General features: G+C 38.6%; 1 protein-coding gene across 2 annotated transcripts in view; it reads left to right on the top strand.

Moving 5' to 3' along the window:
- up (Troponin T, skeletal muscle) overlaps nt 1-21,992 on the top strand; it is a 42,562-nt gene that overhangs the window by 4,444 nt on the left and 16,126 nt on the right. For both annotated transcript variants that reach the window (XM_080280622.1, XM_080280621.1), the window contains exons 2-6: nt 3,532-3,575; nt 13,607-13,763; nt 14,055-14,219; nt 19,863-19,901; nt 20,600-20,821. In XM_080280622.1, the coding sequence (XP_080136748.1) occupies nt 3,550-3,575; nt 13,607-13,763; nt 14,055-14,219; nt 19,863-19,901; nt 20,600-20,821 (609 nt within the window). In that variant the 5' untranslated portion in view covers nt 3,532-3,549. The remainder of the gene's footprint in view (nt 1-3,531; nt 3,576-13,606; nt 13,764-14,054; nt 14,220-19,862; nt 19,902-20,599; nt 20,822-21,992) is intronic.

Here is a 21,992-nt window from a genome sequence, read left to right as displayed (position 1 = left end):
CTTGATCTGGAAAGCATACAGTGCAAATTAGATATTATTTTTAAATCAATACTTTGTTTATAGAGTTAATAAAAATAAATATATAAGAACAGACTTCCATAATTTTATTGTTGGTTAATATCATGGCATGTACTGGAAAGCGTACTAATTATATCAGTTTGTTAATTATGCCTTAATCTCATTCACTTCGGAGACCTGTATTCTTACTTTATTCTGGCTTCTCGGGGACAATTTTACTCAACTAAAGAAGAACCTCTAGTAGTGAAGGGGGTGTCGAAAGCTATTATATAAGACCTTCCAGTTAGAAAAGCCTCCTAAACTGAATGAAATTTTTGGGAAGTAGTGAGGATATGAACTACGTAATGAAGTAGTTAATGATTTGCTTTCAGGAATTCAAACACAAAATAAGAATGTGTTTTCCTAAAGACTATGCGAGGAAAGTTTATGTTTGCTTTATTTAAATTGTTTTCTCGCACGCGTTCAAAATACATGGCTGTTGAATAGCTGTTATGACCTAAACAATTTCTAGTTGTGATTTATTTAGTAGGGCGGGTACCCTGATTAGATGTGTGTGTGTGTGTGTGTGTGTGTGTGTGTGTGGTCAAAACAATTTATCACAGGACCTACCCATCAATACTGGATACACTCTAGGTCTGTCTCATTCAGGGCTGATGTGGAGGTATAAGCGGGGATGGTTTTATGACAGCCTTGAGTCTACCTGAAAATTATTGTAGACCGTTTTAAGACCATTTTACTCCCTCGGTCATCGGTCTGGCGGGGATGGCTCTGACTTTAACCTCTTCATTAATACGGCCGAATAAAAAATGGGTAAAAATCGTCTGGTGGGAGCAAGGATCAGGCAGAAGATGCGGCATGGGATTGAAGGGGTTAGTGGTGAAGTCCTTGGTCGGCCTCGCGTTCTCTCAGGCACGCGTCCTATGCCGTACCACTGTTTTAGCTGGGTTCAGGTGAGGATATAATGGAGTGAAGGGCTGAATTAGGTCGTGGAAACAATTAGGCAAGAAGAAAAAGGTCTTGGTAGCGAGAGAGAAATTATTTATTTATTTATTTATATTTGCACAAAGAAGGCAAAGGATATTCTGCGATTTTATTTCCTTTTCCTTCCTTAAAAAAGGTCTTTCTCACATAACTGATATTTCTCTTTCTAGGATAAATGAGATACTGTAAAAGAAAATTCTGCTGGCTTCTTCCTACCCCTTCCTCCAAATAAAAATCTTGCTAGTAATATTTCTTTTTGGAGAATGGACGAGAAACGTGGAGGGATAATTTTAGCCTCATTTCATTGACTTTGCTGCAATAGATAGATAGATAGATAGGCAGGTAGATAGATAAATACATGCCTACCTAAATGATAGATAGATAGATAGTTGAGGTAGATTGTCGTTAGTGTGTTTGTATGTAAGATGGTGAGCTGCGTGCCAGAGAGTGAGATACATAGGTAGATAGATAGATAGATAGATAGACAGAGATAGATAGATAGAGAGAGAATGTTGCGAATTAGAAGTATGTGTGTGTGTGTGTGTGTGTGTGTGTGTGTGTGTGTGTGTGTGTGTGTGTGTGTGTGTGTGTGTGTGTGTGTGTGTTGGCACAAGGGCAACCAGGCCGTGAGATTAAGCTTTGACACACGAAGGAATGTAGGTCATTCAATCATACTATCCTCTGTTCACATTAACTTGGCCTAAAACTGCTGTCTTTTCATCTTGACTGGTGAGCTGTAAGAAGAGATTAACACTAGAATACGGTGCTAGTCACGAAGAAGTGCTATGGAAAAATTAAAGAGCCGTAGTATTGTTTTATTCTGACAGTGTAACTTGAGAGAGAGAGAGAGAGCGCGAGAGAGAGAGAGAGAGAAAGAGAGAGAGAGAGAAGCACCATTACACACAATACCTGTTAATAAGGATGATGAGTTAGGACATTACTGATAAACCAAATAGTGAGCCTTTATTTATGTAAGTATGTGTGTATGAAACATGGAATATGGGTGTAGCAGAGAGGAAAAGTTTGAATGTAATGGAGATGAGGTGTCTGAGGAGTATGTGTGGAGTGACGCGTATGGATCGAGTGTGAAATGATGAAGTGCGAAGGAGAACTGGAGTTGTTCGGGAGATAGCTGGTAGAGTTGAGCAGAGGGTGTTGCGATGGTTTGGGCACATGGAGAGAATGGATAATGAGCGATTGGTGAAAAAGATAACTAGATCTGATGTGAGAGGTGTGCATTTGGTCTGATTAGCTAGTCAGGTCAGGTGCGAGTAAGGGGATGAGTCTATTATGATGTGGCAGAGGTAAACCAGGTCTGCTGTCGGGCCCTGCTTCGGATGTCACTGATTGCACTGCGCAGTTGACCCATGTGTGGTGTGGTGCGGTGAGGATCTGTCCGTTCTCCCCTTTGGGGCTAAGATGCTATTGACTGTGTTTGAATGGATGAGTAAATGGGGAGTGTGTCGTCCTGTCTCGGCTACCTCCCTTTCCATGGGGGAAGCAGCCTAGGTATATAGATAGATAGATAGATGTGTGTATTTATGTATGTATGTTGCTGTCTCCCTATCTGTCATCTATCTGTTTATCTATTTGTCGATCTGTCTATCTGTCTGTCTGTCTGTCTTCACCTTGGCCAACATCCAACATTCCATCCTGACTCACCTCCCCCATCTACCGCACTCTCTTTACAAAACCTTCTCAGTTTACAATAGTTATCCTCTCACTCATGTCTAGAACGGAAATAGGGACCTGGAGGTGTTGACTGACGGTTGCGTGTCGTAGTCTAGGGGGAAATTTGATGGATGCACTCCTAGTCAGTCTCACAAAGCCTGCCATGTCAAAATATCTCATTCTGTTGCCTATACTCTTTTCAGCTTAACTTGGTCCAGATTTTCGTCCCTTTGGAGCTCACTTCTCGTGGTTCAGTGGCAGAATAATGCAACACCTTGGTTCTGCATAGTCTTCTTAGCACTTCTTCGTGATTAGCATCATATTCTAGACTTTACTGTTACAACCCAGCATTCAAGGTGGAGAGATGGCAGTTTTGGGCCAAGAGTGTAATGCGTTCAATTGTATCCGCCTTCCCACCAAAAGTCAAGTGGTTGAATAGTGGGCTTCTGTACGAAAGGACGCGAGATCGAATCCAGGCTGGGGTAGGGATTAGTCTAAGGATGTTACTTGACGCTAAAATGGTCTTAACTCATCCTTCACAAGACTCACCAAAATGCCCTAAAAACTGCCCCGCTAATATAATCCTACCAGATCTGAATATATTAACCCCTAGTATTTATTCAGTACGGACGGTGCATATTAGAATCCAGTGGTGATATGTGAAGTTATGTTGGAAATATGATTGCTTGGCCTCAGGGAATGGGTTGTATAATCTACTTGAGCCTCGAAATTGCACCTCACACACACCGAGATTAATGAAGCTACAACACCCTTATTCCAGTTACCTCTCTCTCTCTCTCTCTCTCTCTCTCTCTCTCTCTCTCTCAGCAAAATACTCAAAATATTTCTCTCTTTTTTCAGACCTAACACACCGCCATCATGTCTGACGACGAATCAGCATATTCGTAAGTGAAAACCTGTTTCTTTCACGATAAAACATTAATAGATAAAGAAAATCAGTAACGTAATATTTTCATTCTTAACAGTAAACTTTGATAATATTTAACAAGAAAAAGTCTAGATATTAACCTTTATATTGAAATTAGATGGATAGTATTTAAAGATTTATGGATTTTTTTTTTTTTAGAACTACACAAATTTATTACACAGGATACCGGTACACACAATTAATTTTAGTTTCGAAAATGCTCAGTGGGAAGTATGCAGGATTTACTAAATATGTACAGAATATAATTTACAAAACATACTTGATATACTGTAGCTTTGGATATTTACAAATTGAGGTTAAGTATTTACAAAGAATATTTGCAAAGAACATATGCAATAAATATAACTCCAGGTATATGCAGGGGAAAGTATATGAAGTATGTGTACAAAGTAAATTACACAAAATACGCTATTATATGTTCATTGTGAAGTATGTTTGTTATATTTACTTCAGAGCGTACACCAGACATCTTCAGATATACTGGGTGGTCCATATATAACGCTCCTATTTCACTGTCAGCCAATTTCTCATGTTGTGGGGACGGCTCAACGTTATATTTACTCATTTCCTACTCCCACTGCCACACCCGCGCCCACACCAGCAGACTGGGCCGTCCCCTTAACACAAGGTCCCACCAGGCAAGTGTCTAGTGCAGCTCTATATTCGGACCCCCTGCAGACAACGCGAAGCATGCTAAATATGTCCAAAAGTATATTAAAACAAAATACACAAGTTAACCTCAGATATATCTCCGTTTTCTTTACAGGGATGCCGAGTAAGTAAAGAAGATGGGATGTTGGTGTTGCCGCACGGTGGAGCTGGAGAGTAAACCCTTTGGTCACCATTAATAGCTGTCCCATTATCTGTCCCGCACCATTAGCTGTGTCCTTTAGCTGTCCCTGATCACTAGCTAGATGTCCCTGACCATTAACTGTATCCTTAACCCGTTCCTGATCATTAGCTGTGTCCATTAGCTGTTCCTGTGTACTTTAGCTGTCCCTCACCATTATCTGTACGTTTAGATGTTCGTGATGGCTAGCTTGATGTTCCTGACCATTAGTTATGTCTTTCAGGTGTTCCTGACCATTAGCTGTGTCCTTTAGACGCTCCTGATTAGTTGTACCCCTTAGCTGTTAATGGCCGTTAGATTTTTAGACAGATATACCAGACTATTAGATATTTCATAACTTTAACTATGCCAGACCATTAGATATTTTACTTTTGACCATTATCTCGTTGTCCCAATTTTGTCCATTGGCTGTCCCAATTTTGTCCACTAGCTGTCCCAGTTTTGTCCACTAGCTGTCCCAATTTTGTCCATTTTCTGTCCCAATTTTGTCCATTAGCTGTCCCAATTTTGTCCATTAGCTGTCTCAGTTTTGTCCAAACCACTTGTAATTCGTTCATATGACCCTTTAACTTTCAAAGCATGTAGTTGTCCATAGCCATTTATACCAGTCCAGTTGTTCCAGCCCTGACCAGAGCTAACGTAGACCATTAGATCCAGCCCGTTAGATCCACACTGTTAGATCCAGCCCGTTAGAGCCACACTGTTAGATCCAGCCTATTAGATCCACATTATTAGATCCAGACTGTTAGGTCCAGCCCATTTGGTCCAGACTGTTAGGTCCAGCGCATTAGATGCAGACTGTTAGATCCAGCCCATTAGATCTAGACTGTTAGATCCAGTCCTTTAGATCCAGACTGTTAGAGGGTCATTAACACTCCTTTCAGAACGATGATGCATTATTATTACAATGATTATTATTATTATTACTTATTATTATTATTATTCAACTAATGGGAAACAGTTTCTAGTAAACTCGTTAGATCACAAGTCCTCGTACTGAAGGGATAAAACTTCCAGACCAATTAGACCAAAGTACCCAGACCCTTAGTAACAGACCACTCACTGATTCCCTAATTATCGAGACGCATAGTTCAGAATAGTGGTAGTTAGAGGTCAGAGTTGTTATAGGTCAGAGGTAGGTGTTCTTGATGGCGCAGGAGCCTTCGTAATGCCAGTCCATAGCGATTTATTTTCCTTCCTTCTCACACACACACACACACACACACACACACACACACACACACACACACACACACACACACACACACACACACACACACACACCGGTCGCTGGCTCAGCGGTAGCGTTCTCGCTTGCCATCTGGTAGACGGGAGTTCGCACCTCGCTCAGGTTGTGAAAAGTTTCACTGACGAAGTGGGTGGTTACTGTCCCCCTGGAGCAAGGGGACGTGTGTGTGTGTGTGTGTGTGTGTGTGTGTGTGTGTGTGTGTGTGTGTGTGAAGGTCACAGCCTTGCCCTTAGATCGGACTATATGAGCTCCCAGCTCCCTTCCGGGAAGGTAAAAGCTGACGATCACGACCATCAAGTGATCCTGACCGACCCTGTGAATTACTCTCTCTCTCTCTCTCTCTCTCTCTCTCTCTCTCTCTCTCTCTCTCTCTCTCTCTCTCTCTCTCTCTCACACACACACACACACAGACACACACACACACAGACACACACACACTCTCTCTCTCTCTCTCTCACACACACACACACAGACACACACTCTCTCTCTCTCTCTCTCACACACACACAGACACACACACACTCTCTCTCTCTCTCTCTCTCTCTCTCTCTCTCTCTCTCTCTCTCTCTCTCTCTCACACACACACACACACACACACACACACACACACACACACACACACACACACTCTCTCTCTCTCTCTCTCTCTCTCTCTCACACACACACACACACACACTCTCTCTCTCTCTCTCTCTCTCTCTCTCTCTCTCTCTCTCTCTCTCACACACACACACACACAGCTTCCATCAGTACCATACAAAAGTATTATTAAGGTGTAATGTGCAAAATAAATCGCACAAGAACAAGCGTAATACGAAATTTCTGAAGCCAGCTAGAATTTCGTCTCTAAATTTAAGGGTCGGATTCTGGGTAGCTTTGGAGATCTGTAACAGCTCTTCCTTAACGATTTATTTTCCATATAACACCTCTAATATCCTCTTATGTGCTGTAGGTGCAAATAGTGTTGACATCAGAAAGATATGATTAACATAAGAGATTTAACGTGTACAATAATATGCAAAATAAATCGCTAAGGAAGATGTGTTACCAAGCCTCCTGTTACCCCCCTCCCCCAAAAAAGAAATCCCAAAGTTTCATTTAGCTGTCCCGTGCCTTGTACTGCTCCCGTTTTCCTTTGCTTATATCATCGTTCACCTGTTATTCTGTGAGTGATCTGTTTTGATATTAATGTTGCATTCCAGGACAGATGCTGTGTTCGTGTCATTACTTTTCGTGTGTCTTACAATTTCAGGACGTTGTATTTTTCGTGTAATGCATCCAGTTGTATTTTTCGTGTATTGCATCCATTGTTGTGTGGTCTGCTCCCCTCCCCCACATCCCTTCCCCCTCCCCGACCCCCCATACACTAGATTTGCTCAGACCAGACTCTGTAGTTATGTGTAGTTGATTGTCTTCTCCAATGCATTACAAAATTGGTTCAGAGAAGAATACATAGATATAGTTTAAATTCCTTTGCTACGATGACGGTTTCTTCCTTTCTTTCACTTTCCATCTCCTTCGCCTCCTCCTCCTCCTCCTCCTCCTTCTTCGTGTTGTTGTTTTTCTTCATCCTATTCATCTTCTCTGCCTCTAAATGATGTTATCCATCTTTGATCTTTCATAGTGAAGGGAACAGTGGAGACAATAGTTAACCTCCTTCACAATGACAGCATTTTTGGCAGAGTTGAATTAAATTGCACAGGAGTAACAAGAATGAAATAGAGGAATTGTTATCGCATAGAAGGGATAAAAAGACTAACGGATTTTTCAATATACTCGTGGCCTGTTTTATTTTTATTTTATTTTTTTTTTACCCACGTCTTCCTTTGTGGGTGCTGCCAAACTCACACGAACGAGGAAGTGAGTGAGTCTTGGGATGAGCATTGGTGACTGTTTCATGTTCTTGAAGCACGGGGCTTCCTAGCACCTCTTTCTTAGCGATTTAATTTGTGCATTGTGCCTCAGTATTCTCTTACCTCATTCTTGATAGGCCTACCGACTTAGCCTGGATTAGTAACGCTTAAGAGGGTAAAGCGTAGATTATTTTTATTTCACTTATTTAACATCTAATATCCACGCAAGAGGATATTAAAGTGTAATAAACAAAATCGCTAAGGAAGATATGCTACGAAATCTCCAAAGCCCAGAAGAACACGGCTCTGTATACTTACCTAGACGGAGATTCACAAAGAACTTACGACGTATTCTCTCTCGTATCTAAGTTTTTTTTTTTTTTTTTTAGTATAGTGAGGAAAGAGTATAATATCATCCCTTGTTTACTGTTCTTCCCGCAGATACTTAGCTACGAGAGGAAAATTATCGTACGTTATTTTGTGCATTTGGTTCCTGGCACGGGAGTAATGGCGCTTCCTATAACACCAAATCCTCTCCCACCACCACATTCACTAAACCATAACCTATAAAAGATTTCCAGCTGCGTCGCCGCCATCGTGAACTTAAAAACCAAAACTTTAAATAAATGAAGAAAAATGAACAGACGAACCATACATCACTGTAAAATCTCGTCCATACTCCCTCCACCACCGATAATGTTTTGACCGACAGCGAGTAGGATGGTGTTTTGATGTTTTGACCGTCCAGCGAGTAGGATGGTTCCCTGTTAATGTTTTGACCGTCCAGCGAGCAGGATGTTATTCTGTTGGTATTCTGATCACCTGGCGTGTAGTGTGGTTCTTTTTCTCATATATTTCTATAAGTTGCTGTGCTAAAGGCCAGTCGGTGACCACTTTACAGGGCAAGCGAAGGAGAGTATGAAGAGACGACGACCATTACGCGCAAGGAAATGAAAGAGACGGTGGATACCGAAGATGAGGAGTAAGTTTTCAGTCACAGCAGCCATTTTCTTGAATCTCAATTTCTCGCTGCTTTTTTTTATTCTCAATATGATCGTTATCGCTGTTGTAAGTACTCTTCAGTGGTGTTTTTAATTTGCTGTCTTCACTTTTATTTTTTCGTTAATTATTGGTTGCTTTTTCTCTATATTTCCTTTCTCTGGGCTCATGTCTTTGCCCAGATAGAATTTTAAAATTGGAAACTCTCAGTTATCAAGATATATTAACGATCCCCACGGCAAAAGTAATGCTGCTGAGGTTTTAAATAATACATACTCGAAGTAAATCCGCTTCGTTATCTGTACTCAGCTGGAAGTGTACTGTAGAATATAAGTTTTTCATAATAATTTGTAACCCAAATCAAATGATTCTTAGTGCGAAGAACTGCACCTCGAAATTTGCTTTCTTATTTAACCCCTTCAGTTCTACGACATACTTTTCATTTTCATCTACGGACGATTTTATTCATCTTAGGGGAGCTTTTTTCAAACTGGAGGGGTTGGACACAGCCTTCTTTTAACCCCTTCACTACAAGAGGTCTTCCTAAAATTGAATAATGTCTGGTGGATGAATAAAATGAAAAATACGCCATCGAGGTGAAGTGGTTAACTGAGTGCTTCATCTTCAGCCACCATCATATAGAAAAAAAATAAAATCCATTAATTCAGAAACTCGGTATTTGAAAAAAGGACACATTACCAAACACCATAACAAACTAACTTTTACAAATCCTTTATCACTGGGAACAAAATCATATTAATCCTTTTTCAAAATTGCACAGGAATGTTAAACCCTCATCCAAACTATTTTCAGGACAAGTTGCATCCAATTTTTAAGATTTTATATTCAATTAGATTTAGCTTTTAAGTCATTAGTAACTCTGATTTAGATATATTTACTCTCCTTTTGATCCTGTTCGACCTTTTCCTCCCCCCCTTTCCTCTGTCCTGCTTATTGTAACGTTTTATAGAGTTATATTGCGCTTTTGTTGTAATTCTAGAACTGTCTTGTGGAAAAACGTTATGGGTTGCAAACGTTTTCCGCTTAGAATTTTGTTTTCATGTTTATTTGTCTTCCTCTACCTCTCCATTGTTTTTAGTTTAGCTACCGGTATGTCTTCTCGTGTGTCGTGTGTTTGTGTGTGTTTTTCTTCATATTATTTTGTTGGCTATGATTTCTAGGACAATGTTATAGAGTGAAGTACAGCCTAGCATAGAGTACACGTTGGCTGCATGGTCGGCATTCATATAGCTTCAGTGTTTAACAGGGAATGGGAAATTTTTAACTAGTTTTTCCCTTAAGTTAAAAAACAAAACAAAAAAACAAAAAAAAAAACATCGGCAGGTTTGTCAAGGAACATTCAGTAAACAAGAATTACGATGTTTATTTTTTCAGTACGTTAGAATTTGGATGTTTTAAAAATTTCTTTCAGTTGATAATATAACGCAACTAGATCTATAAAAAATAGTGATGATGCTAAATTATCATTCAACATTAATTTGCTCTCTACAACATGCAAAGTAATCACTCTGCATTAATTTGCTTTTGACAGTATGCTACATAATCATTCCATATTAGATTTCATTCACTAATATGATGTAAGAAACTGTTATTAATTTGAGAAAACAAAAAGGAAATGCAACACTAAGAATTTCCCAAACTCTCCATAGCATTTTGGCATCAAGACAGTCAGCCTATAACTATAAATCTGATGTTTTTGTAGTTAATGATGTAGTTGAACTTAACCTAGAGCAAGTCACATCTCTCATTGCAGTGTTTAGGATGCGTAGAATTTGTAGTCTGTAGTCTTGCATAGCGTTATTATATTTGAAGGCCATATTCTGAGTGGCGATGGGGATTTCGTTAACAAATTTTCCTTAGCGATTTATTCTGCTTTTTTACACCTCAGGATCTCAGTACTCTCTTGTGTGTTATTGATGGAAACTATATCGAAATTGAAGTGATATAGATAACATACAAGAGAGTGTTTAAAGGGGTAACTCAAAATAAATCGCTAAGAAAATGTGTTACAGCCTCCTACGCTGCCTAGAATACGGCCTTAAGTGTGAATGTAGGTAGATATTAAGACGGTCTCCTCCACTTCTCTTTGCAGGAAGTACGTAAACAGCAAGCTACCCTCAGCTCTGTTGATTGGTTGCCTCGCCTGATATCCCGACCAATCACTCAGTGGATTGGTCACGTGATGCGATATCTGAGCCAATCAGCGCTGTTGATGGCATTTTTAAACCCCTAGCCTGTTTTTTTTTTTTTTCAATATTTTTCAAGCATGCTATTTTTTTTTTTTTTCTAATATTGAATTCCCCCAACCTTATTATAATAAATTAATCCGATTTTAAAATTACTTGCTAAGGATACTCATTGAATAATCTTACTGAAAATAACTGAATGATTTTTCTGGTCTCGGTTTGAATTTCTGGCAATATAGACGTATTCGTGTTGGAGTAAATTTAGTAGGTTTGGTAACACCCTTTCCTCGAGGACTTATTCAGCCTATAACACCTTAATATCCTCATGTATGTTTTTTGATGTAAATTACTTATTTATTAATAACGTGCAGCAAATATTAAGGTGTAATATGAAGAATAAATCGCTGAGGAGGAAGTGTTACGAAGCCTTCTGTGCCAGCAAGAATACGGCTTGTGTGGATTTTGATTTTGTATTTTTTTAAAAGTCATTTTGACTTAAAAAAAAAATTTCCGTCATTTTAATTTGAAGTTTTTCATCGGAAGTTTTAAAATCTTAGGCCTGTTGTTCCTTGAAATATATAATGTTCAAAGTCGAGTTACCAGTAACTGGTGACCAATTTTTTCCATAGGTTCAAGCTCATTTAACCCGACCAGAACACTGGACACGATTAAATAAATAATGCTGATGAGGTGCTAACTAAAATAAATTATTCACAACACTGAAAGTATGAATATAGTGTGCATATTTATGCGTATGTATGATTATGTATGCATATTTATGCACCAAATTTTCCTTTGTATTTTGCACTGTCCTCTAGTAATGGAATTTTTTATTTTTTCCCTCAAAGGAATACACCAGATGCAAAGAAATGACCCAGAATTTATTCAGTGTTTCACCTATTACGGTTTTATTGTTATTATTATTGTTATTATTATTATTATTGTTGTTGTTGTTGTCGTTGTTAGCTATTGCAATTTTTTTTATATTTATATTGTTACTATTTAGGAAGCCGTAATTGGCAAAGACGTTCGCTAGATTTTGGATTCTTTCTCAGTATGTGGTGTTTTCCTCAAAATTGTTACCTCCTCATGCTGTTTTTTTTTTTTTTTTTTTTTAAGTTAATGATTGATCAAGTTTTTGCATTCAACTAATTTTTGATACTAGTCAGGTTTTGCTAACATCTTTTTTTCTTATTGATACCCATTTTTAATCCACCAGACTGTAAAAACGAATCATGCATGTGCAGATTTTGTGATTATTATTATTTTTTTTTTTTATTAAAGGAACCTGTTGGGAATCAAGTAAAAATCCAGGTGAATCCATCTCACTCCGCGAACGTAAACAGATTAGTTCCTTTTGCAAGATTTTACCTTTTTATCGAATTTTTTATTTTCCTATTTTAGTAAAGCAAAATAAAGTTGATTGTTTCAGGATGCTTCGCTTTTTATTTTTTCGCAATTCTTGATAAAGTGGAAACCCCTTAGGATTTAGTCATGAGCGAAAATTAAGCATTACTTGTGTACTAATCGAATCTTCTCTCTCTCCCTCTCCCTCTTCCTCCCATCTACGTGCATCCATCCATCACAGGAGGAAGAAGAAGTAAGTAGCTTTAGGATTTCAGTAATTTAGTCATGCTTCCTTTTGGCTTTCTTTACAGCTGCTGGCCAATTGTATTTTGATAATGTTATATATATATTAAGTGACTTAAATTATTTTTTTTTTTTATATTTCACGATAAATTAATGTAAGAACTGTTAGTATATCTGATGTTTCAGAGACTGATCAATTTGTAAAGGAAATATCTATCATATTGTAATTTTATCTCAGTTTACCCTACTTTAACTTCTTTAACGTTTTCACTGCGATTTTTTTCTTTCTATTCCCTCAGAACGATAATATTTTACTTACCCAAATATTCAGTATCTCCCCTAATGCACCCTAATCCGCTGTAGTACCTCATTATACTTCATTGTAGTTAAATCTATAGCCTCATTCCCTAACCTGTCTTAATGTGCCACATTCCTTCCAGTCCCTCCTGTTCTACCCAAGTGTACCCTAATCCACTCCGGGCTTTTCCAATTAGAGATACAGGTTAGAGCTTCAGTGGGCTACACAGAACCCATCTTCAGAGTCTGAGTAGTTAAAATTGTTAGAGAAAAATGCAGGTTCTACCCAGTGTCTCTCCCACCCAACATTTCCATTTGCCACAATGGATCATCTACTTTTCTGATTACCTCGTATTTAAATCCAGTCTACCGTAACCGCCCTAAGTTAGGGACAACTCAGCTATTCTCTTCCAGCTAACGCCAGACTGAGAGTGAGTCATAGGAGCCTGAGAGGATTAATCTACCGTAATCTACTCTAATCTGTTACTCCTAATCTACCTGTACTTACCCAAAACTACTACAATATGCTGAACTTTAAATGTACTTCTGTAGATCATCTCAGTCTACTTTACTTCCCCCAGCCTACTCGAAGTCTGTTCCGGTGCACCCAAATCTACTCTGCTGTACCTCTCTCTACTCATTCTACTCCCGCCCCAATTTACTCTACCCCATTCTACTTATTCTACTGCCCCAGTCTTCTCTACCCCAGTCTACTCTAGCACTACTCCAGTACACCCGAGTCTAATCTACTCCAGTCTACTCCAGTCTGCTCCAGTTTATTCCACTTTATCTACTCAATTCTACTCTTACGTCTACTCCAGTGCAACCCAGTCTTCTCTAACCCACCCCAGTCTACCCGAGTCTCTTCTAATCCTCCCCAGTTCACCCCAGTCAACTCTAATCTACCACGATCCACTCTAATCTACCCCAATCTACCCCCAGGGGAGATGAGGGCGCCAACTTCCTCAAGAACCGGCAACAGATGAAGATGTCTGAACTGGACGAACAACTTGCTGAGTACATTGCTGAGTGGAGGAAGCAGAGGGCCAAGGAGGAGGATGAACTGAGGAAACTGAAGGACAAACAGGCCAAGAGGAAGGTGGGTGAGAGAGAGAGTGTAGTAAGCTGTATATGGTATATAATTGTGTGTGTGTGTGTGTGTGTGTGTGTGTGTGTGTGTGTGTGTGTGTGTGAGAGAGAGAGAGAGAGAGAGAGGGTGTAGGTAAGCTGTATGTGGTATATAATTGTGTGTATGTGTGTGTGTGTGCCAGAAGAATGCTTGGATACACATAATTCATAAATATGCTCATATCCACAAGGAATATGAAAACACGAAGATCAGTAAGAGAGGGAGAGAGAACCGTCTTTTACTTCCTCCCTCCCCCTCCAGATCCTCCGCGCTGAAGAAGAGAAGAAGCTGACGGAGCAGAAGAGGGCGGAGGAGGAGAGGAAGCTGCGAGAGGAGGCCGAGAGGAAGCAACGCGAGCAGGAGGAGAAGAGGAAGAGGCTGGAGGAGGCTGAGAAGAAGCGGCAGGCCATGATGAAGGGCACCAGCGTGAGTAGAAGAAGACTTGATTTTTCCTCTTCATATATATATTTCTTGACTTCCATTTTTATATATTTTTTCCACCCACTCCTCTTGACCTCTTGATATAAATTTTTCTTAACTGCAATTTTTTCTGGCTATTTTTCCAGACTATTTTTCTCCATCCACTTCGCTTCATAGAGACGAGCATATGAACTTATATTTTTCTGGACTTTTTTTTCCCCCATCTACTGTATATATTCTCTTGACAGATTTTACTTGTCCTTTCCTTGATTTCCCCTCCATTCCATTTTTCTTCATGCGTTTCTGTTTACTTTGGTGTTTCGGGTCATTTCCTTGATTTTCCCATCCTTTTTCCTTGATTCCTCTTTCCTATTTCTTGATTTCTCTTCCTTTTTCTTTTATTTCTTTTTCCATTTCCTTTATTTCTCTTCCCTTTTCTTTGATTTCCCTTCCCTTTTCTGTTATTTCCCTTCCTTTTTCCTTGATTTCCTCTTCCTTGATTTTCCTACTTTGTCCTCAAGTCCACCTCTCTTATGTCTTGGTTTTTAAATATTAGACTTTGTTATTTTCCTCTTGTTTTCAGTTTTCCTCCCTTGTCCTTGATTTTTCCTTGGTACATTGGCGTTTCCTTTGTCCACCTCTGCTTTCTACCTCCATCTGCTTGTGATATTTTTCTTCACTCTACCTCCCTGTTACTCTTACCTGGATTTCTACTTCAGTTTTTTACATTCTACTTCTAATCTACCTCTTTTCCGGTTTACTTCCTGTTATTATCTCTTATCTCCTCCAGTGTATCTCCAGCCCTATCTCTTAACGTTATACCTCCATCTCCTACCCTCAGTCTACCTTTGCCTTCATTCATATCTACCTGCCTCTGTCTCCACCTTCCATAATTATCTACCTCTGCCTCTACCTCCATCTACCAAAATTATCTACCTCAGCCTTTACCTCCAGCTACTCAAGTTATCTACCTCTGCCTTCATCTACCTAAATTAGTGCTTAAGTTAGCATAGTCTAGCATAATTTAGATACCATATTATAATTTTAGCTTGTAAGAACTGACTTCAAATATGATTTTGATAAGTTTCAAAAATCAAAATTGCACGTTTATCTTACGTCATATAGAATTTTAATATAAGTGATAATATTGGCGTCAAAGTCAAAGTTGTCATTTTTTTATTCACTTCAGTCCAATGACTTATTTTTATTATATTTTTTGCAGTCTTTATAATTTTCTTCAACTTATGGCGATGTTTCGAACTGGAGAGGAGAGATTTGTTTTTCTGGACCCCATCAGTACGAGAGGCATTTCCGTAGTTAAATAAAGTCATCTGAAAGTAGCAAGAGTAAATAAAAAAGTCTTTGGACTGAAGGTGTTAAGAGTAAAGTGCATGAACTAGTTACAAGAATTCATAATCAGTACGCATATAGTTAGTCATATTATATTAGTGATTAAAACCCCATTATATTTTTAAAGAGATTATTAGATTTTATTTAAGTAGCATTTAGTAACTAGAAGAGATCTCATTTTAAAAGAAAAGTTTCAGAATCCACAAGAAACAAGTAGAGGTATATATTAAGGACAGAAATATAGACCCTTTTGGAGCCACGCTTATTAATGAAAAGCGTTAAATGAAGACTAAATTTTGTGTTTTTGAAGATTTCCATCACCTTCTATAATTGCTCAGCCCATTCCCCCGTGAGTAAATTTATGAAAAACATAGAACAGTGTATATGTAAGAATTGAGTACGTTCCCCAGCGTGCAAAGACTAAATCATGTTTTAGTGGAAGCATTTTGTGGTTTCTGAAGCTTCTCCTCAATGAATTAATCGTCACTGCTGTTTGTAAATAAAGCTGGTGTTGTCCTGAATTAAGCTTAGACGTCGACACCCATTAAAAGTAAAACTGACTCATGATTTAGATGTAGATGTTTTTATTTTTATTTTTTTCGAGGTTTGGTGCAGGCAGTGGTGAACATAGCTCTTCTGTTTCTTTTTCAGGAGGGAAAGGTGGTAATTACTTGTTCCGCGCACAATGGGGATTTATAAATATGTCCCCCTCCCCAGTCCAAGAGTATAAAAACCACAATTATGCACGAATTTTACTGATCTCTCTCATCCCTTCTGTTTGTTCCTGTTAAAATGAATAATATCACTTTTTATCAGATTTGCTCCCCCCCTCCCCTGTCCCCCCTGCACCCCCCATTTTTTAATTGGCCCCACGCCCTCCCAAGTTTCCCCTAATATGTGTGCCAGCGTTCGTGTAAGCTGAATTATGGTGGATTTCCTGGCTTGGTTTGGATTGTCTTTACCCCCAGTTCACATAATCAAAATATTTTATTTTACTCTCTCGTTTTAAGTATTTATTGACTTCTTATTTATCTCTTGGATTAATGATTGGTTTTATTTCGACCTTGCAGTTCAACGATCATTTGATTTGAATTCACTTGTACTTATTTCTTGTTATTGTTTTTTGTCAGTGTCTTTCTTCAAAATTGTGTGTTTTTACAATTCGGTATTTATTTTTCAATATGGTCTCTATCATTCATTTGTATTTATTTTCGTTGTTGCTTTCGTCATTGTCTCTTCAAAATTGTGTGCCTTTACAATTCGGTATTTATTTTCCAATCTGGTTTGTAACACTCATTTTTTTTTTGTTTCTTGTTATGGTTTTGGTCACTGTCATTCTTCAAAATTGTGTGCTCTTCATTTCGATATTTATTTTCCAATCTGGTCTATAACACCAATTGTTCTCTTGAGTTCTCCTTTGACCACTTACGGTGCTCGCCTGATGTGTTCTATTGACCTCATTAGTAGTGCACTGTTTTGAGAGCTTGTTGTAAAGTAGAGCCAACTTAATTTGCAAGTAAGTTTAGCCTAATGGTGAAAAAATCAAGGGTTCCTTTGGCAAATAACTGCACTGTTAACCCCTTCATACCAGTGACTTATTTTCCAGTGTGTTTTACTACCACAGGCCGATTTATCAAGCTGAGGAGAAACTTGTGGAACTGGAAGAGTTAGATATAGCCTTCTTAGCCCTTTCACTACAATGCTTCGCCCAAAAGCTTAATAAAGTCGTCTGGAGGTAGGAAACATGAACTGATAAAAAAATGTCACTGGATTGAACTGGTTAAAGTTTTCAGGAAATCCTAGCTTGCAAACTCTGTGCTATATATATTTAGAGAGACTGAGTTTATTATTGCTGTTTCTCGCCAACTTTTCCAGTATAATGTATAAAAGTTTCTCGCACTACTGAAAGGGTCAACACGAGGAATCACAGTTTTGTTGACATTCGAGTTTTCCCGCCCTGACAACAGATGGCGTCCTTCTTGCTGTGAACTAGTGGAAGCCCTTATTTTTGGACTTTGTGCATTAGTACGCCACATAATATGTTAAAAAAGTAGTGTCTCATAATCTAGAATGTATTAAGTCATATCCTGCTAGGTAAATTAATGATATTTATGTTCATATTCATGAGGAAAAAAAAAAAAGTTTGGATCATTAGCGTCAGGAAGGGCAGAGTCTGATGATTTTTCTCATAGTTACAACTGTTTTATATTCCCTTTGCCAGAGGATGAATTATTTCTTGCACTCTTATTTTGATGGATTATATGACTTTTAAATGTAGCTTTGAGCAAGGTATTTTTCCCACCAGTTTGTAGACGGTAGAGGGATGCTTACTTTTTGAGGAATGTAGGGCCTCTTTGTTGATTTAATCGATTTTTTTTAACACCTCTTGCCAAGCGATTTTCCTATGCCTTATGATTCTCTCGTATATTATTGGTACAGAAGATGTCGATTTCAGAAAGACGTCAGTAGCATTTAAGAGATTATTAAGGTGTATTGTGCAAACTAAATCGTCAAGGTGTGAGTGCTGCGAAGTCTTCCATGTCAGTTGAAAATACAGCCCTCTGTTGTATTCTCATTGGCTTAGATTTCGTAACATTTCTTCTTTGGTGATTTATTCTGCTTATAGCACCTGACTAGCCTTTTGATGCAAATTTAAACGGCATAACTAACATACTGGACAGTGCTAAAGGTACGCCAGTCGAAAATAAATTGCTAGAGAGGAGGTGTTAAGCGGCCTACAGTATGTCAATGGGCTATACTCAACCTTTATCACTGTGATCCCTTGTACTATGTGTGACTGGTTTTGACACACTTATTGAAAAAAAAAAAAAAAAAAGTGGAAGTTGAATTTGTTGACTTTATTAACTTGTGATCTTGTCCTTCCAGTCTTTGAGGTGTTTATTGACTGTGAAACTGTTTTTTATTTATTCATTTATATCGTTGTGATTTTAGGAGTAATGGGCGAGGGTGTTTGAAAGCTTGACAGTCATTGGTGCCGTCCATCCCTCCTTAAATTTTGATTTCATTATGTAATTGATAGGCATAAAATTTGACTACCTCCATCCCTCCAGAAGAAAACAATCCGGTTGCCTGTTTGACTGATTGATAGGGAATATATGCAGTATAAGTATCAGTGTTATTTTCACCATTTTGACTGTTGATGAAGTTGTGCTTATAATGAAAATACAACAAGTACAAATACAGTTTCAACCTGACTTTAACCCGGTTCTAGTATGAAACGAAGTCACGGGTCTTTCTGCGTTTTTTAAAAGTATCTGAGTTAAATTAGTGTTAGATTTTGGATTCTTTGATATGTTAAGCAAGTACACTACTGTAATTGATTCTTAGCTAATTGTCTTTAAAATGGAGATTACGTGACTTTAACCTCTTCACGACCTGTCCTTAGTGTTTCAGTCCTCCACCAGATGACATTATTCTGTTCAGGAGAGATTTTATTGAACTGAAGATGTTAGATACAGCCTTCATTACTCCGTTCACTGTAAAAGGCCCTCCCTCCCCGCAGAACAAAAAATACTGAAAGGAAAAGAATCATTTAGTGGTTGAAAGAATCAGATAGAAAAAGAAAAAGTGGCGTCCAGTGAAGTGATAGAAAATGGTGATACCTGGCAACAACATCTCGACAACCAATCAGAGACTAGCTTACAAACACCCTCCACCCGCCATGTTGTTGCAAGGCACGGGCCACATTCACCAGCAAGCTTACCACCGTCTCTCATCCTAATTCAGATATATACTTGGAGGAAGGGCGAGAGACTATTTATTACCTCTTGCTCTCTCAAAAAAATGGAAAAAAAAAAAAAATCTGAGTTATGAGCGGGAGTTGGTCATTATGAGCGTTATTTTAAGTGGGTTTTGAGATTTCGTAACATTTCTGGCTTAGTGACTTAATCAGCCTATTACACCGAAATGCCCTCTTGTATGTCACTGATACCAACTGTGTTGATATTAAAATGATATAAATAACATACAAGAAAATGCTAAAGTGTAATAACGCAAACTAAATCGCTGTGGAACAGATGCTACGAAGCCTCTCGTGCCTGCCTAGGATACGATGTAAGTTTGTTTCTGAATTCGGGCCCAGACGTTTTTTTATTTCTTCCTGTTCTCATGCGTGTTACACTTATCCTAAACTATGTGTAAATTAATATGAAACAAATCGTCTTACAGTTTGAGAAAAAATAACAAAACATAATGGTAAATTTTGCGATAATACGATTGTGTTTATATGCAAGATTTCTAATACTTTTTTTTCCTTTGTCTTTTTGTTTCGGTAAACAGGAGGGTGTTAAGAAGTTCGTCAGGAGTTCAGGCGACAAGGTAAGCATTTATTATTTATTGTTATTATTATTATTATTATTATTATTATTATTATTATTTTGGTTTTAATCGTTGTTTTCAAGATACTTTTTAACACCACTGGTAACTTTGTAACTTATTAATTCACTGTTTCTTCAACCTGTTAATTTGGTTGTATAATTTTCTTATTTTCAAGAGTTTGTGTCATGATTACTCATAATTCTTTCAGTACGAGGACGTAGGCTGCTTCAGACGCTTTTATTCAGCTAGAGCGAGACTTCTTGAACTCGCGGGGTTAAAAATCATTCATTAACCCTTTCACTACGAGAGGTCTCTTTTAAAATGGATAAAATCATCTAGAAGTAGCAACAAATTAACGTCATCGTACTGAAGATGTTAATGTTGTTACTCAATCATCCTCTTACCATTTTCCCCTCAACGCTTCGACTCAAAAGTTTGCATTCATTTTTTCACATTCTTGCATAATTAAACTCATTCTTGACACCTCAGGCTCCCACATCTCACCTCCCGCACCCCATGAAGCTCACATCTCACCTCCTGTGCCCCACAAAGCGCACATCTCACTTCTTGCACCCCTCAGAGCCCTCGGTCTGCTTCATATCTCCTACAAAGCTCATAACATCTCACCTCCTACGCCCCTCAAAGCTCCCAGGGACTCTCCGCAAGCTCATTCTTTTTCCCGCCTTCCTCCTCGATAGCTCTCCAACATCCAGGCGGCCAAGGGTGAGCTGGGCAAGACCCGCGAGCAGCTGGCCGAGGAGAAGAAGATCGCCCTGTCCATCCGCGTGAAACCTCTGAACATCGATGGCATTGGGTCCGCTAACCTGCGCTCCAAGGCCGAGGAGATGTGGAACCTGATCGTCAAGCTGGAGACCGAGAAGTACGACATGGAGGAGAGGATGAAGCGCCAGGACTACGACGTAAGTGTTGGGGACTAATGTCAGGTTCGTGGCTATAGTGGAAGGTTCAGGGCTACAGTGGAATATATATGGCTATTGAATTTGAGTAAGCTTAGGACTATTTACAGACTGAGAAGTATGACATGGAGGAGAGGATGAAACAGTGGAACCGGTATGAGTGTTTGGGCTACGGCTAGGCTGTGTGAGCTACAAATATGCTAGGGATTTGGGAGAAGTGACACATTTAGTCCGAGTTACAGCTTTAGGGCTGTGATTAGAAGAGGATTAAAAATCATAGTACGAGATAAAGGACAAGATATAACAATAGGACTACGACATTTGGGGGGCAGCGGCTACGGGGCTATAATGTCAGGCTCAAGGCTATAGTGTAAGGTTTATGACTGGGACATGGGTTAGGGCTAGGACTATTTACAGACCAATAAACAGAATGAAGGGCCGGGACTAATATAAGTACTAGGGGCAACGGCATGCATGGAGAGTTTCATTACGATAAATGCCAAGCACTAAAATTTCGACTTTTTCTTTTTTTTGTAGATTATTTAAAACTTAATTATTCTCTCTCTGTCTGAAGTCCGTCAGCACTGTTTATTACATACTCAGTATTATGAATTTTTAAAGTCTTGGAAAAATGTAGTAAGTCACAAAAAAGACAGGGCAGTTCAGTTTTTGCAACATGTATTTATTTTTTCACTGTACATCCCAGCAAAGGATTTTTTTTTTTTAATTACACTTTAATAGTGTTTAAGATATCTCCTCCCTTGCCCCCCCCCCAAAAAAAAAAAAGGAAAGAAAAAATGGGATACTTGAATTTACATATTTTTTTCAAGCTTATTAACATCCCCTCAGTCTCTCTCCCCCTCTGAGTTATCATTGCTGGATATTAATGTCAGATAATCCATTAACCCCTGAAGCTGCATGGAACACTCATTGTTTCACTTTTATATTTTTGCTTCGATTGAGAATGTTTTTGAAGGCTATTGGAGAACTTTGGAGCTGTTTGAAATTTGTCTTATGATTAGTGAAAATCAAGTACCAACCTTTACAGTAGTAGTAGTTGTAGTAGTAGTAGCAATATATAATAATAATAATAATAATAATAATAGTATCTCCATAAGCCTTCATAGACACTTCCTTTTTTTTTTTTTTTATGAATTTACACAAATACAACTGC

Source organism: Coenobita brevimanus, chromosome 85 (genome assembly GCF_032717465.1).
Source record: "Coenobita brevimanus isolate Jiangsu-jjx chromosome 85, ASM3271746v2, whole genome shotgun sequence".
In the NCBI taxonomy this organism is placed as follows: domain Eukaryota; kingdom Metazoa; phylum Arthropoda; class Malacostraca; order Decapoda; family Coenobitidae; genus Coenobita; species Coenobita brevimanus.
Note: the sequence above shows the minus strand (reverse complement) of the source record. Positions and strands in the feature narration are given on the sequence as shown.